Here is a 17,928-nt window from a genome sequence, read left to right as displayed (position 1 = left end):
GTTGCTTAGGGTCTGGTCATTTCAAGGCTCAACTGGGCAAGGCTTTCATGTCATTGGCAGGATGCAGTTCCTCACTGGCTGGGGGACTATGAGCCTCAGTTCTTTACTGACTGTCGGCCAGTAGCTGCCTTGTCATGTGGGCTTCTCCAATATGGTGGCTTCCTTCTTCAAAGAGCGCAAGCCATGAGGGCAATAGAGAGAGTCTGCTAGCAAGACAGAGGTCACAATCTTTTGTAACCTAATCACAGAAGTACCATCCCATCACCTTTGCCATATTCTATTGGTTGGAGTCAGGTCATTATGTCCAGCCCACACTCAAGAGGACATGGATAGCAGGAGGGAGGGATCGCCAGGGGTCATTTTAGAAATCTGTCAACCTCAAGACCAATTAGATCCAAGAACTCCTCTGTAAGTTTAACTGAAAGTGCTCAAAGAATTGCACATTGAGGGATGTACAACATTCTTTATGTTAATAATAAATATATTGGACAAAGGATTAATCTCCAAAATATACAAACAGCTCATGGAGCTCAATATCAAACAGACAACCAATCCAGTTTAAAAATGGGCAGAAGACCTAAATAGACATTTCACCAAGGAAGATATACAGATGGCCAAGAGGCACATGAAAAGATACTCAACATCACTAATTATTAGAGAAATGCAAATCAAAACTACAACGAGGTAACACCTCATACCGGTCAGAATGGCCATTATCAAAAAAACTAGAAACAATAAATCCTGAAAAGGGTGTGGTGAAAAGGGAACCCTGCTGCATTGCTGCTGGGAACATAAATTGATACAACCACTATGGAAAACAATATGGAGGTTCCTTAGAAAACTAAAAATAGAACTACCATATGACCCAGCAAGCCCACTACTGGGCATATACCCTGAGAAGACCATAATTCAAAAAGAGACATGTACCACAGTGTTCATTGCAGCACTAATTACAATAGCCAGGACACAGAACCAACCTAAATGTCCATCAACAGATGAATGGATAAAGATGTGGCACATATATACAATGGAATATTACTCAGCCATAAAAAGAAACGAAATTGAGTTATTTGTAGTGAGGTGGATGGACCTAGAGTCTGTCCTACAGAGTGAAGTAAGTCAGAAAGAGAAAAACAAATACCATATGCTAACGCATATATATGGAATCTAAAAAAAAAAAAAAATGGTACTGATGAACCTAGTGGCAGGGCAGGAATAAAGATGTAGACATAGAAGATGAACTTGAGGACACGGAGTGCGAGGGAGAAGCTGGGGCGAAGTCAGAGTAGCATCGACATATATACACTATACCGAATGTAAAATAGTTAGCTAGTGGGAAGCAGCTGCATAGCACAGGGAGATCGGCTCGGTGCTTTGCGATGACCTAGAGGGGTGGGATAGGGAGGATGGGAGGGAGGCTCAAGAGGGAGGGGATATGGGGACATATGTATGCATATGGCTGGTTCACTTTGTTGTACAACAGAAACTAACACAGTATTGTGAAGCAATTATACTCCAATAAAGATCTATTAAAAAATTAAAAAATAAACATATATATAAATTGGCATGTTAGATACTGGAAGTAAACATACATTTGATTAAAATTTTGAATATGGCAAAAAAAAGAAACAATTGGAGAAAAAGGGAGAAGGGGTTGCTTTAAGGCTACAAGGATAATATCAAGATTAGAAGATGAAAGTAGGTGAGGATAAGGATTGAAGCTAATAAAGATAGAGGTTACGAGGTGAAATGAGGAAGGACTGTATATTATTTTTTATCCGGTGACTTTCTCTCTTTCTCCTAGCCCATAACATGAAAGTAGAGCTGAGGAGGTGGTGGGTATGAGACTAAAGGGTGTACATGGAACTTCTACTAGGGCATGGCACAAAGAACTGCTTTTTCCATTGGGATAGTAAACGGAAAAGAACAGTAATGCAGTAGTGGAGTAGTGGAGTATCAAAGAGGAACTGAAGATAACCTTTCTGGACAAACGTGATCCAGAGTCCCTCTGGGAGGAGACTTTTGGCAGGGACATGTCAAAGCATCAAATAAAAAAGGAAGGAATCAGGGCATGAACCTGCTCTGGAGTAGGGTGTCTAAACCAAAGACAGAGAAGATGGAAGAAACGAATTCCAAACAGAAAACAGAAGGCTGGTTCTGGAAAGATTTTTTAAGGCAGTGCTACATAGAGCAATGGTACAGAGGAGAGGACAAGGGAAAATTTTTAGCAGCATCTACCAAAACAAATTTCATTTAATATGTATTTTGTGAGGGAAAAAATTGTAGGACTTTTCAGAGCCTTCAATATTTTAGTGCGCTCTGTGAAACCCTAAGATATGTTGGGGGGAGGGTAAGGATTGAACCAGCAGCACTTCTCATACGTATTTGTTTTTCATGGAGGTGGAAACATGCTACACATGTTTAGGGAATGCTCTTTTATCAAATACCTGTGGCCTTTTTGAGAGCAGGAACAGTGAGATCTGGTTTAAATACTTCTACTGAGCCAAGTATGGTGGCCAGTGGTTGAGCAAATAAGCAAAAAAATTTATCTAACACCTATGTATGAACAAGAAATGACCCTAGGATTATTTCAACATTCGGGCCCCGACAATGGGAAAGATACAAAATCAGACTCAGAGCAGAAGTCACCAGATGATTGCCATTTACAACCATCCTCCGAAATCCCCTCACATTCGTGAAGATCTGTCGATTACAATCCTTCTTGATAGCACTTTCTTCCCCCTCCTGCTGACACTCCTCTTTGAATCAGGGAGTTCACCCCCGGGGCTTTTTTCTTGGAATCTTTCCAACATTATAATGTGAGGGCAATAAAGGGAGATTCACTGAGAGAAGCAAGACAAATATGGTAAAAGCCTTAAAAATTATCTTTTTAGGACAGAAAAAGGAAGAAGCAATTAGGAAAGGACTCCCTGCCAAACCACAAAGAAAAGAGTTCAGCAAGGAATGCTAATTTCTCTAGCATTAGTTTGGAATCACCTGCGATGGGAATCAAGAGACCTTTTTAATCAAAGGAAGGGAGACCTTCCCTCAGATAACTGGGGTCAGCCTAGGGTCCCATTCAGCTCAGAAGAGCAAGAGAGCTATGCCACTCCTTCCTGCAGTACACAATGCTGTGTGTTTAGGTTAATCATCCAAGGATATTACAGTTACTTTCAATGGTTAATGAATAGCTTCTAAGTGCCTGCTTCATTTAATTGTCCAAAGGCCAGTTGGTCGCAGAGCGTATAAAGCTGAGAGCTGGCTAATGAGAGCATTCTCTCTGAGCAGGGGAAGCAGGGGAGTGGCAGGGTCAGGGAGCTGGGTTCCAAAGGAGCAGAGATGCAGAACAGAACCTGTCTAGTTCTCTGTGCCTTTGCCCTCCTGACGGGCTTCCTGATGATCTGCCTGGGGGCCTTCTTCATTTCCTCGGGCTCCCTGTTCAACTGCCAGGGGAACCTGGTCCTGGCCTATTTGCTTCTGCCTCTGGGGTTTGTGATCCTCCTGAGTGGAATTTTCTGGAGCACCTACCACCAGGCCAGTGAAAGCAAAGGGGTGTTCAGCCGTGTGTTCAGACAGTACGGTGCTCAGGGGGCCCTGCCCCTGGCCACAGTGGACAGGTACGTGCTGAGAAGCCAGAGGACTGGGGAGCACGGAGGTGGGGCTGAGTTCCGGAAAAGGTCAATGACTTCTAATCCACTGGGGAGCAACTTACACGTCCCATGGGGCTATGTGTCTACAACTGAAGCTTTATTGTCAGGGAATTACTCTGGGATTAGACATTAGGAAGAATGGTGCTGCCTCTGGGGAAAACTATGAAGTAGAGGGAATTTATGCCAGAGGATAACCACCCTTCTCCCATCACCACTGAAAAACCCACCAAAGCCAATTTAAGAGGCCAAACTCATTTTCTTTTGTTGTATCATGGGAGCTGTCCTTAGAGGCAGGTGATGGTTAGTTATTCCTCATAACCTGGCTACCAGGTTGTAAGGAAAGCAAGTCCCAGACCAAATTCTGGCACACAACAAATGGGCAAGCAAGCATAAAATCAGCTCTATAATCTCTTCAGGAACTCAGTGAAGTCCCAGCTTTCTGTACTCTTAGGTGTTCTGATCACACATTGCATGAAAGATTTCCCTGAGACAAGACACTCATATTCCAGAGGTAATAATTGGTTAACCTTACTACCTCATACCCATTAGGATGGCTATTATCAAATAAGCAGAAAACAACAAGGTTAGCAAGGATGTAGAAAAACTGGAAAACTTGTGCGCTGCTGGTGGGAATACAAAATAGTGCAGCTGCTCTGTGGTATGGAGGATCCTCAAAACATTAAATGTAGAATTACCACTTGATCTAGCAATTCCACTTCTGGGTATATAGACAAAATCATTGAAGGCAGGGACTTGAACAGATATTTGTACACCAATGTTCATAGCAGCATTCTTCACAATAGCCAAAAGGTGGAAACAACCCATATATCCATCAGTGGATGAATGGATAAACAAAATATGGTACGTACAAAAGATGGAATATTATTCGTCCTTAAAAAGAAAGGAAATACTGATGCAGCTATAACATGAAAGAAACTTGAAGACATTACGCTAAGTGAAATAGGCCAGAAATAAGCCCAAAAGACAAATATTATATGATTCCACTTATATGAGGTACCTAGAGCAGTCAGATTCATAGACAGAATGTACAGCAGTGGTTACCAGGTGCCGGGGGAGGCGGGAATGGAGAGTTACTGTTTAATGAGTACAGAGTTTCAGTCTGGAATGATGAAAAAGTTCTGAAGATGGATAATGGTGATGGCTGCAAAACAATGTGAATGTATTTAATACCATTGAACTGTACACTTAAAATTGCTAAAGTGGTAAATTTTATGTTATATGTACTTTACCACAATAAAAAATTTTCAGTTAACCTTATGGTAAGTATCAGACAACCAAAAATCTACTAATTTTTGGCTGAACACGGAATCATTTAGGGATAAAACCTCAGGCATCATCCTTAAGGTACAGTCTGCAAGACTCCATAAATTCTTTTGTTCTCTTCATCTAAGATATTGGGTCGGCCAAAAAGTTTGTTCAGGTTTTTCTGTAACATCTTATGGAAAACCCCGAACGAACTTTTTGGCCAGACAATATTTTAGCTACTCCATGTACCTTGAATATAAGTGATTTTTATCCATGACAGTTGATTTTTGACATGATTATGCTAATTAATAAGATACTAATTACAATGACCAAAACCCATTTCCAATGTTTATTATACTAACTGCAAGGTCTCTGGGTTTGATAAAAAATTAAAGATAACTGAAGTGATTGTAGAAGATGCTTCTAGAGTGATGGTTTTCTTTCTTTTTTTTTTTTTTGGTATAAATGTTAGATGATTGCCTCCAGAGTGTGAATTCCTGATAAGAGTAACTGATTGCCTTTAGGATGTAGCTTAATTTACTAACACATGCATAATATTGTACTGTCTGTGCTGAAATACTTTAAACTATGGTATCACGACACCTCCTTTTTACTGCCTCTTTCTGCTGCATCTAATAGATGCCCAGCCCACTCAGAATGGCTAGTAAGTCAGTAAATGGTAAGTTACATTTCTCAGAAGTATTTGCATTCTAAATGGGTACCCCAAGGGGTCTGCAATGGTGGAACTCAGGACCCTGGGAATGTGAAGCAGTGTGGGGGGGCTGGGGGTTGGGAGAAGTGGATGGGACATGGGGGCAGGCAGCAGTCATCCTGGAGCCTCTCAAATCACTCCAGGGAACAGCTCAACTTTCTGTCTTCAGTGCCTTTACACATGTGCCCCATGGCACAGCCTTGGCTATTCTGAGTGAAGGCTGAGATTTATGCTGTACAGTAGATAGCTCCTTCAGCTCTTTGGTTTTGGGCCTGGTAACGTTGGAATGGAGCTGTGGCTACAAATGGCAGTCCCCGTTCTGTTGTGGTTACATACCACACACACACTCCCTGCAGGCACTGGAACGATTCACTCTATAAATACACGACTAAATCAAGCTCACCCTCTCTCTTCTTCACCTCCACGCCACCCCCAATCCCATTCACGATGGAGAAGCCAGAGGATTTAGCAATTAGCAACACTGGGCAAGATTACTAATGAGTACATCAGCTCTGGCATGAATGGCTCCTTTAGCCATTGGCCTGTTGGCATGGAAAGGGCCACTACTGAAATCTACATAAAGTTGTCAGTTGAAATAGTTTGAGAAATAAGTATGGCGGCGGGAGGAGGGGCGGACTAGCTGATTGAAAGAGTGATAGGAAAGAGAGAAGCATCTGCTAGAGTTCAGGAATCTTCATGGAGCTGGTTTTCATTCACCATTTTGTTGGTTGTGAGGATCTGAGACAGTGAGTGCAATCGAGTAGAAGATGATGTGTGTGAATGGGGACAAAGACGTGAATGAACTAAATAACTGGATAGAGAGATGCTCCACAGTCAAGGCCCCCATGTCCCCTACCCCTGATAAGGATCTCACACTGAAAGTCCCTGGTTCCAACGAGTAAGAGAGAGGGAATAGTTTGGAATAACCCAATGGGAAAAATATGAGTATAGAGGCACACATCCAACGGCTGATAAAGAGGGTTTTGCTGGAAGAGCAGCACATTTTTAAAAAACTGGTGATGCCAGGGAAGAAGAACATCTGTTTCAAAATCAATGTTTCTTAACAGTTTAACTTCACACAATGTGATCTGAGAGAGGCAGACATATGCCTCTTTGGCATGAACCACTTAAATAACACATGTATGTTTGTGGCATTTTGTCCCCCCAGGCCAGATTTCTACCCTCCTGCTTATGAAGAGAGTCTTGATGCTGAAAAGCAAGCCTGTCCTGCAGAGCAAGAGAGCTCGGGTGTTCCTCCACCTCCGTATACAGAGACGGGCCTCGAATTTGCGGATGAAGGCGATGCCCACCCAGAGGCCCCACCATCCTATGACGAGTCTGTAGCAGACACGGTGGAGGCAGCAACGCCACTGCAGGATGCTCAAAGGCAAAACCAAGAGTGCTGAAGCAGGGGAAGCTCTCCAGCCCTCATGACGCACCCTCATGGGATGCAGCTGCTAATAATAAACGCAGGCAGGGACTGTGGGAGGAAAAGCCACATCAGTGATCCCACATGAGAGTTTGCAGAGGGGATGCTGCGTGTGACAGCAATGCAATTCTGCACATGTGCTTGGCCTGCAAGGGCAGAGCGGAGCCCCGGAAGGGTGTGGTCGGCACCAGGCAAACGTTTCAAAGGATCCCAACCCAGGTGAACTTCTGGACTGCAAAAGTGTTGTGAGAGCTCTGCTCCGCAGAGAGCTTTTCTGCTCTCTCTCAACTCCTCTCCCATCACCTAGACCCCCAAAAGGGAGGAACAGGTGCTGCTTGGACACCACGTGCCTTCATGCACTGCATTACCAATAATCACAAAGGGAAAGCATGCTGGCAATGAAGGGTCACTATCGTTTAAATTGTGGGTTCTGCTGGCTGGCTTTGAAGTTATCCTCATTTACTATATTACCAGAGTGACACAGTAATGCACACTGTAAGAGATTTGCCTCTGGAACCCATGAATGTTATTTTGAATGACTTTATTTTAAGTATGTGTATTTTATTTCTATGTGAAAGGAAAGTGACTTCAATATTTGCTTTCAAAATGGTTCAAGTACAAAATCTTAAATGAGTATTTTAAGAACGGGATGGTTGTACAAGCGTATATGATAAGATTTCTTAGAGACTCAAGTTGAGCAAAGAGAATACTTAAAAATTCATAATACACAATATTCAGGAAAAAAAGAATCTGTACTAGCCATAGGTTGTATTAATACAGAATTGGACATAAATCTTGACAAGTTTTAAAATACACATATATTTCAGTGAACCCCCCTGTAAATCTCTAGGATTTGAAAGAAAGGAAGACTATATTGTAGTATCTTAATCATTAACAGAAAATTCTTTGTGTCTCAAGATACAGATCCAGGCACTTTTTAGACTTAGGACATTTATTTTAAAGCCCAGTGATTCCTCTTCAGCTTCACTATATCTTATTATAAGTTTTAATACAAGAGGACAAATCAGGTGGCAGAATGGTGGGAGGAGATGCAGCCTGATGCTTTAGAGCTTGAGCAAGAACCTTCATCTCTCTGGGCCTCAGTTTCCTCCCCGATCAAGTGAGGACTTCATGTTGGGATTAATATCTAACAATCGGGGAATGCCTTTTATATCGCAGGCACTGTTACGAACTTTTTACGCTTTTTATTTAGCCCTCATTATAGCCTTCAGAGATAAGTGCTATGGTTATTCCCATTTTACAGATGCATAAATCGAGACTTTGAGAAGTTAAGAAACCTTTCCAACAACATACAGTTATTTCCAGGAGGGTGAAGAAAGGTTCCTAGAGGGGCATGGGAAGACATATTGACTTCACACTTTTGTGCTAGGTTGTGCTAATCCTGTCCTACTTCCTCCTCCCAGGGAACAGTTTGGACTTGTCTCCCACTTGAGGAAGTTGGCCCTAACAGGAAGTGGAGCCCCAGGGTTGCAGCATTATCTTAAAGAGAGGCAGCAAAGGTTGCTTTAGGGTTAACAGTCTGGCTTCTCTTTTAAAATGTAAATAAGCCCTCAGTTTTCTGCCTAGGAGCTTGGCCCTCACCTCCTGGTGTAATTTCCTTTCATCTGATTCTTATACTGATGATGAAAAGATGGTTCCTAATGATAACAGACAGCCTTGGTGAACGGGCACAGGAGGGCTTTGGACAGCGGTGGGAAGGATGGAGAGCTTTCAAGAGGATAAGGGTTGTAGAGATGGGATGGGGCCTCCGTAGCCTCCTCTCCCCTGTTACTGCTGAGTGCTCAGATGAAGCATGTCCTGACAAATACACAGGAAGCAAAAAAAGGAAATCCTGGTTCCTTTACACAAAGCAGGACTTTGGGCATCTGTGATTTGAATCCTTGACATCAAGAACATAACTGGACATGAAGGTCACTCACTCATGGTTGTCCAACAGGAAGGCGGTCATTTATTAGCAAGGCAATTTATTATTTCTCTCTTGTCATCTCTTTCTATCCCCCTACTGAGATGGTTATGCTGAAATTTTCCTCGGGGTCTGAGCACATTCACTGACCTGAACAAGCTCTATAACTGGGCTATCGTCCAGAGTTTGAATTTGTAATAGATGGTTTTTCCAACTACTGGTAGTCATGTGAGACAAATGTAATTTTGGTTTACATATGAAAATTGTTTTAATCTCTTTCCTGCAATAAATTTTGTACTTAAACTTTCCCCTTTTTTGCTGTTTTGTATCAGAAAAAAAATCAATAGAGCGTAAGTCAAAATTTTATTCTCCATGTGGAACACAGCAACCAGATGAGTTAATCTTTTTGCAAAGCCTAACATCATTGAACATCAACTACTGAGTCAGAAAATGAGCCATGTGCCTTTCATAAAGAAATACAACTAATAGGCATTTATTGCCTTTTTTTTTTTTTTTAAAAAACAAATGTACCCTGAAGCAAGCATCAGAAACATGGTTATTACCCACAACAAATCCTGCCTTTGAGAGGCCTACCAATTAAAACCCACTGGGCGAGTCAGACAAAAGAGTCCTGTTGCCCACAGATTGGGAGAAAATATTGGCAAATGATGTGACCGACAAGGGATTAGTCTCCAAAATCTACAAACAGCTCATGTGGCTTAATATCATCAAAACAAACAACCCAGTCAAAAAATGGGGAGAAGACCTAAATAGACATTTTTCCAAGGAAGACATATGGATGGCCAAGAGGCACATGAAAAGGTGTTCAACATCGCTAAGGATTAGAGAAATGCAAATCAAAACTACAATGAGATATCACCTCACACAAGTCAAAATGGCCATCATCAGAAAATCCACAAACGATAAATGCTGGAGAGGGTGTGGAGAAAAGGGAACCCTCTTACACTGTTGGTGGGAATGTAAATTGGTACAGCCACTATGGAGAACAGTATGGAGGTTCCTTAAAAAACTAAAAATAGAACTACCATATGACCCTGCAATCCCACTCTTGGGCATATATCCAGAGAAAAACATGGTGCGAAAGGATACATGCACCCCAACGTTCACTGCAGCACTGTTTACAACAGCCAAGACATGGAAGCCACCTAATTGTCCATCGACAAAGGAATGGATAAAGAAGAAGTGGTACATATAAACAATGAAATATTACTCGGCCATAAAAAAGAATGAAATAATGCCATTTGCAGCAACATGGATGGACCTAGAGATGTCATACTGAGTGAAGTAAGTCTGACAGAGAAAGAGAAGTATCGTATGATATCGTTTATATGCGGAATCTAAAAAGAAGTGATACAAATGAACATATTTACAAAAAGAAACGGACTCACAGACTTAGAGAATAAAGTTATAGTTACCAGGGGGGAAGGGTGGAGGGGAGGGATAGTTAGGGAGTTTGGGATTGACATGTACACACTGCTATATTTAAAAAGGATAACCAACAAAGACTTACTATATAGCACAGGGAACTCTGCTCAATGTTATGTGGCAGCCTGGATGGGAGGGGAGTCTGGGGGAGAATGGATACATGTATATGTATGGTGGAGTCGCTTTGCTGTGCACCTGAAACTATCACGACATTGTTAATTGGCTATACGATATAAAATGAAAAGTAAAAAAAAAAAAAGTGTCCTGTTGTGATTAATGAGAATTCATTGGCTACCCCTGGAAGATTCACTCAGGGGAAGCAGACATTGTATCCCCTCTTCCTCCTGAAGTTTATGATAAAATTAATGGTGATGAATTGAGAACCATGATTCTGTGAATGGCAGGCAGGGCACTTAGACTATGAGAAAGTGCAGTCTTTACCGTTACCTCCTCTGAAATGTGAACGGCGGGGTTGGGGGGGGGCTCATGTGTCAACAAGGGAAGGGAAATTCTCAGAGGTGATGACTCTCCAGTGTTTTAATCTTATCACGTCTAAGGAGCCACCTCCACCCCCCAGAAGATAAGCATGACAAGGTCAGTTATAGAATACACTGTGCTGCATCTTTTGCACATCTGAAATGTAGAGTGTATAGTTTTGGCCCCTCCACTCAAAAACTCACACTCCTATCCATCCTTTAAGATTCTACTTAAGCACACTGTCTTTGGTGAGGTATCTCCCCAGTCCACCTATTTTGTAAGGCACATACTAGGTGCTAAAAGACATGGGAAGATGATAAAGACATGGGTTTATACCGCATCCCTTCACCATATTCTATGCTCCATGACATGACAACTTAGGCTGATGCACATACCAAGTGGGTCGTCAGCCGCAGGAACCATCCACTGATGACGTCTCCAGCTGGTCGGAGTGGAGCAGGCATTCCGCTAAGCTCTGCCGCCTCTGATAATCTCTTGCTGTTTGTAACTTCTGAAGGGCCAAAGACTGATTTACTGGGAGTTACCTCATTTCCAAAGGCGCGTGATTTCTCAGCCCTTTCACCACTCAGGAATGGAAATCTCTTCAAGGCAGGTGTCTGGGATATCAGGGTCCACGTGTTTGGCGAGTAGCCGGTGGGTAATCAAGCAATAAAATGGAGTCACCTGTTACATCACTACCAGTTCCCGCAGGTGCATTTCAAATTCCCCACACCGGCTACAGGCCACGGCTGATGGACGTGTTGCCGAGGTAAATCCTGTGCCTTACACTGGCCACGCTGGCCAATCAGAAGTCAACATGCCATTAACCCTGTCATTGCCTGTATTACCTGCAGAGAACACTGGCTCAGTGTGGCCAACTGTCAGCCCATTGTGCCACCATGGGATTGGTCATCAATCTGAAGCTTCCTGTGCAGAAAGCCTTCATGTCCTGTGCAAGCCCTTCAGCCTGCAACGTCACGCAGCACTATTTGCGCCAAGAATACGGTAGATGTAGGCTGCACCTTGGATCAGTAAGATTGATAAAGGATCTCATTTTAGTAATGGCTGTCTATCCATTTCCAAGGTCAGTCAATAAACTCAAGAATCATAGATGAGGCAACACAACATTTTGATCTAGGGGACTGGCTCACACAGCGGCATATTTCACATGCTAGGTCCCCTCCCAGTAAGCGCCTCCCTGGCACACACACACACGCATTTCCCAACACTCCCTGGGAGGGTAGTGGCACTGCCCTCTCTGGGAATCACTGCATTCTATACACTGGTGCTTGTCATTGCTCTGGAAGCGCGTGGTGCAGTGAGTGGACACCTCAATCCTAGCCGATCACAGGAGTGGCCTGACAGCTGCCGTACCCTATCCACAGTCCCTTCCACGATTCTCTCCTGTGGTCCCCACAACATTCGTGGACCTCTCCAGGCATCTACTCCTAAGAGAGACTGGTAGCTGAAGCTCTGTCTTTAAGAACCAAAGAACGTTATGTGCAGAAGGGTGACTTCCTGTCTTTCACTTCTCCTGAGGGTAAGGCAAGAGGATGTGCATGTATAGCTCAGCAAGAGAAGCCGGAATTTTATGTAAAGCAGAATTCATACCTTGGCAGTGTGATCTGAAGCAGGTTCCAGAGGCAGGCTGTGTCCTGAGCCACTAGAGGACCTTCCCTTTTGCAACCTCGCTGAGAAAAAGCTCCGTAAAAATAGGTGGCTGTGCAGCTGCTTCTTTCCGTAGCTGGGCCCAAGAATTTGCTTCCTCTGATATTTGCAACATTGTGTCTGCTTCAGCCCCACTCATGCAAGCCAAACTCTCACTGGACCCAAAGCAAGCCTCTTCTCCAGCCATCCTACCCCTCCACTTCTAGTCTTTGTTCTTGCTACATTCACCCGTGGTGAAATTATATAAATGGTTACCAGGCCCAGGAAACTCCACTCTTTGGGAAATCCCTTAGGTGCTAGTGCCTTTCATCTCTGAGTCAGTCTCTCCGTGTATTCCCACAGCTGGTTGCTTGTGCCGCTGATGTAACCATCATGTCTACCTGATTCGTTGTGCATGTTTGCCATAGCCTCCTGTTCCCAAACTACAAACTCACAGGAGCAGGAATAATATTTTATGCATCCGTTTGCTGCACCAAAAAAACCCAGGACTCTGCATAGAGTAGTTGTTCAACTGGTGTTTGCTGAATGAATGAACGAATTATATTTGTGTTGCTGGACACACATGACTCCATACTGAAATAAAGAAACAAGATTTTAAAAGGATTAATTTACATTTGAACTTCAAAGTTCGACATGATGAAAAGTTCAGCAACTTGAGAAAAAATATTGAAAAATAGGCTTAGCTGTCTAAGCCTGAGGGTATCTAGTTGTGCTGTCATCAACCTCTACTTTTTTTTTTTCTTTCTTTCTTTCTTTTTTAAATAAATTTGTTTATTTATTTTTGGCTGGGTTGGGTCTTCGTTACTGAGTGCAGGCTTTCTCTAGTTGCGGCGAGCGGGGGCTACTCTTTGTTGTGGTGCGCAGGCTTCTCATTGCGGTGGCTTCTCTTGTTGCAGAGCACGGGCTCTAGGTGTGTGGGCTTCAGTAGTTGTGGCACACGGGCTTAGTAGTTGTGGCGCACGGGCTTAGTTGCTCCGCAGTACGTGGGATCTTCCCGGACAGGGCTTGAATCCGCAATGGCAGGCAGATTCTTAACCACTGCGCCACCAAGGAAGTCCCATGGACCTCCACTTTAAAGATGATGAGAACCAGGGGCTTCCCTGGTGGCGCAGTGGTTGGGAATCTGCCTGCCAATGCAGGGGACACGGGTTCGAGCCCTGGTCTGGGAGGATCCCGCGTGCCGCGGAGCAACTGGGCCCGTGAGCCACAATTACTGAGCCTGTGCGTCTGGAGCCTGTGCTCCGCATCAAGAGAGGCCGCGATGGTGAGAGGCCCGCGCACCGCGATGAGGAGTGGCCCCCGCTTGCCGCAACTAGAAGAAAGACCTCGCACAGAAACGAAGACCCAACACAGCCATAAATAAATAAATAAATAAATATTAAAAAAAGATGATGAGAACCAAAGCCACAAGGCAAGTTGTATTCCATTGCTGATAAACTTCCTAACTAGTTCCTTAGAATCTCAGCTCAAAGCCACCCTACTATTATTTCGAAATGAAGACACTTGTGATGAAAGATTAGATGCCATGTTCGTTTCTTCTGACGCCCAAAGGCAGTTTTGAGCACTTTGCCTTCTCTGTTCCATTTATTTACTAAATTCCCAAGATCATAATGATGAAAACCAGCCCTTGCAAGTGTTCTGCAAGGCAGACTTATCAGAAGAGTGACCACTACTGGAGTTTCTCAAATGGCAAGACAAACAAATAAGCAAAAATCCACAATTCTTGTGTAAGGTTGAAATCAGAAATTTCTTTTTTATTAGCTACTAAAGGTCCTAGCAAGTTTCTGACAGAAGCATAGATAGAAAATGGAAACAAATACCTTGCTGGGAATGTCTCCCTGCTTGCCCTAATCTTGACTACAGCAATAATGCATTGCTGAACGGTCAAAGCGCACCATGTTATCTGTGCCAATGACATGATAAGTGGGTGCGTTCCCAAGGAAGCAAAACATATGCAAGCAGGTCCTGTGCACCCAGGGTTCTGGCTGAGGACTGACGGAGGCTGCCAGGGCCACAATATCTTTTTTCTGGGCAAATAAAGCCAGCTGTGACCCTCTGCTTTCCAGCAGGGGACCCCACCCTCCCTGCCATCTCATCAGGCCCATCACTGTGCCACCAGCAAGGTTCTCTTCCAGCATCCACTTCATCTCCTACTTCTACAGCATTTCACTGTCTCCTTTTACAGCCATGACAAGTAAGATCTGAACTGTGTCCAAACAAGTGCATGAAAACAGGCCCTTATTGGGAGATAAGTTAGCAGAGTGAGAAAGTCAGAGAGACAGCCAACATGGTGGTATTTTGCCTTCTCAGCAGGAATCAGTATCAACTCATGTACCAACCCACGTGATATAATCAAGGCAGGGCCCGAAAATGTTCAGCATTCATTCTCAGAGTCCTGCTAGGAAATGATCTCCCACCTGTGTAATGAATGGCTGAATTTGAAGGAATGCAGCCTGCTTAATAGCTAGTATTGATATTATTTACAAAATAAGAGAGAAAAACACCCTTTGATATGTTTTGTTGAAAGTGTGTCATTGTGGTTTGTAGAAAGCTCTTGAAGATGTGAAGGGGGTGGCATGGGGACTTTGGAGATGGGAAGGAGGGTGAGTGGCCATCAGGTGGTTGGTGGGCATGAGGTGGGCTATTAGGAGTTCTACAACTTTCACCCATGGGAGACCTGACCTGGGATGAAAAGTTAAATCCTCCCCCTGCTGAGGAGAGCTTTCTTAGGTCTGTCCGGGAGCACCTGGGGCTTAGGGTCAGCTGACCTCTGGCACTGCACTCTTCTCCGTTATTCCAGAACCTTCTCTCACCTGACACCAATGATGCACAGATGCCCTGACTATTCCCAGCCCACTGATTCTCTCTCAAAAGGGCAGGTTCCCTTGTGTGATAAAGCACAGATATCAGATGAAAGTGCAGCTTTCAGAGACCACGGAAGACCCTGTTGCATTTGCAGAAACTGACTAAAACCCAAACAAAACAGACTTTTTTTTCTTTCCCCACCTACCCCGCCCACCACCAAATCATCCTTTGTTTTTTTTCAAAGTCGTAAGAGGCACAAACAGGTAGCAAGAAGGCATGAGTGAAGCGTCCCCCGCCGAGCGCGTTCTTTTGGCCGTGGTGAGTGATCTGTCCTCCGTTCAGGTGATGACAGTGGGGCCCCTCCGGCCGGTTCTCTCGTGAATCTGGGATATTTTCAGCGCGATGGCTATGAGGGGGCTCAGCACTGCCTGGAAAAGGAGGAAGAAAGTCTGTGAACAACTCGAGTCAGTCACAGGAGGGCCGTAGGGATGGGTTTCTATTCCAAGCATCTGGATTCAGTTCTGATTTGCAGATCCGGACACCTGTTCTCTGGTCCCTGGTTTCCTCTTCCGTAAGAGGAGACTGAGTGGGCGGGGGGTTAGGGGGAGGAGAGGGAGCAGTTGATCTCCAAAGTCTTACCTGGCTCCCAAAACATTGCTCTAAGATGGGAACTTGCACAACCCAACTACGAGAGTATTGAAGCATTTCAGGAACAGAGCACCGTGAGTCGAGGAAGTTCAGAAAACCCCACAGTCTTCCTCTGCTACATTCCCTCCCCAACACATACCCGCCCCCTCGCCACACATACATGCGTGAACTTGAGGAAAAACACTCATTCTCCATCCTAAGTCCATGGACCTGAAGAACCTACTCTCCTGATGTTTTGGAGAAGACAGACCAATCCATCAGCTAGTGCTGCAGAAAATAACTGCTCATTTCTTCCCATCATATAACACAGTGGCTCATGGGGCACCTCAGCGTCCCCTAGAAGGAGGTGGGGAGGTTTGGTGAAGGACATGAAGGGGAGTAGGAATCACGTCTTGCCCTTTAGCTGTGCATCATTTCATGAGACTCAGGCAGTGTTTTCCAAAGTGAGGAGCACACACCACTCAAGATGATTTTAGGTGGTGCAGGAGATTATTTTAGATGGTGCACGGGCATGGCACCAGAACACTGAGAAAGTCAGTCTATTTTCCATTCTTCTTCAATCCTCCTAATTTCATCAAAGAGGAAATCTATTTGCTGCCCATCTTTAACACTTTTACCAGGACAGAGCATGCCTCAGGCAAGAGTTACCTAGATAGAAGGTAATATCATTGTATGTTTTTACTGCATTTATTTTTTAGGATGAATTTTATTTATCAAGGGATACTGTTTTATTTATCAAGGGAGTTTACCTAGGGATACTGTTTTTTTCCATGGAAAGCACTGATGTAAGCTTTGTATAATAAAAAAATAGATTTAAGTGAAAACAAAGTTAAGTCCATTTAAAGACGAATACTAATATAGGGGTACTGGCAGAAAAGAAGTTTGGGAAATACTGGCATAAGGGGAAAAAAGATATCATATTGAGGAAAATAAAACCTGTATTTCTGGAGGGGAGAGAAAGATTCTATTACTTGCAACCTTCACGTATTACTAACAGATAGAGGGACGGAGGGAATGCATGCATTCTAATCAGACAGCAAGAGCCCAAGCAAACACCCAGGGCACCAGAAGCACAGGTAGCCCAGTTGTCCTGAGTGGAGTGTGGCCACAGGGCGTTCCTGAGCCATAAGTGAGCAAGACTTGTTTGGAGAGACCTAACCACCTGGGCCAAGTGTAAGGTTTTAATTCATTAGGTAAGGGGAGATGTTGGAGGTTTCTGAGCTAAAAGGTGACACTATCAGAGCTGTGCTTTGGAAAGAATGCTCTAGCAGCAAGTCTCATAGTTTAATACATTTATGGCTAAATGTATTACATTATCTCACTCTGTAAAGATGAAGAGATGAAGTAGCACAGATGTAATCTTGGAAGCCAGAAGAGAGATGAAAATCTAGAGCCTTTTCACAACTACACAAGCAAGTGCTGCTTCCTTCTGGTTCCACGTCCATAAACTTGATACACAGAAACAGAAGCATTTCTTTTCCTTTTAATAACCCAACTGGTGCCCAGAAAAATTTTCCACTGGCACATTTTGCCAGGCCCTGTTCCACAGGATGCCCATAGGGCAGCATCTGGATTCTTTAAGAGCCAAGTACCCACTTCGTATAGATGTCAGATTATTAGCTTTCCTCCTCTTCCTGTCTTCTCTCCCCTCTTTCCTTCTTCCCCCCTTTTCGGCTATCTAACTCTACATAACACCTATAATAAGAGAGGTAAAGTGAGGACAGAGAAAGAGAATAAAGCTAAAATCAATCACTTTGAGGTCCTGGAGGATGAATAAAGCTAAAATATCCTATCAATTTAAGAAAATGCAGTGAAACTGAATTTGAAACCCTAACCCTAACCCTCACTTTTTTTTGAACTGAAAATTAAGACATATTTTGTTTGACAGCATTGTGAGTTTCAA

General features: G+C 43.7%; 2 protein-coding genes across 2 annotated transcripts in view; one reads left to right on the top strand and one right to left on the bottom strand.

The window, feature by feature from the left end:
- The first annotated feature begins 3,291 nt into the window (after positions 1–3,291).
- Positions 3,292–9,289, top strand: TMEM252 (transmembrane protein 252). Its single transcript, XM_059924857.1, has 2 exons — positions 3,292–3,617; positions 6,797–9,289. Exons 1-2 carry the CDS (start codon positions 3,340–3,342, stop codon positions 7,032–7,034), a joined length of 516 nt encoding a protein of 171 aa, XP_059780840.1. The 5' UTR covers positions 3,292–3,339; the 3' UTR covers positions 7,035–9,289.
- Positions 9,290–14,292: 5,003 nt separating this feature from the next.
- Positions 14,293–17,928, bottom strand: part of PGM5 (phosphoglucomutase 5) — a 188,229-nt gene continuing 184,593 nt past the window's right edge. Inside the window, exon 11 of the mRNA XM_059924855.1 lies at positions 14,293–15,805. Coding sequence (XP_059780838.1) covers positions 15,716–15,805 — 90 coding nt within the window. The 3' untranslated portion in view covers positions 14,293–15,715. The remainder of the gene's footprint in view (positions 15,806–17,928) is intronic.

This window comes from Balaenoptera ricei, chromosome 6 (assembly GCF_028023285.1).
Source record: "Balaenoptera ricei isolate mBalRic1 chromosome 6, mBalRic1.hap2, whole genome shotgun sequence".
Lineage (NCBI taxonomy): Eukaryota > Metazoa > Chordata > Mammalia > Artiodactyla > Balaenopteridae > Balaenoptera > Balaenoptera ricei.
The sequence above is the reverse complement of the archived record's forward strand: the minus strand, read 5'-3'. Positions and strand labels throughout refer to the sequence as shown.

Excerpts from the sequence above, each read along its gene's own strand:
- TMEM252 (XM_059924857.1), top strand. The coding sequence starts at position 3,340 with ATGCAGAACAGAACCTGTCTAGTTCTCTGTGCCTTTGCCCTCCTGACG. Across the intron at positions 3,618-6,796 it reads CCCCTGGCCACAGTGGACAG|GCCAGATTTCTACCCTCCTG; the intron begins GTACGTGCTGAG and ends TTGTCCCCCCAG.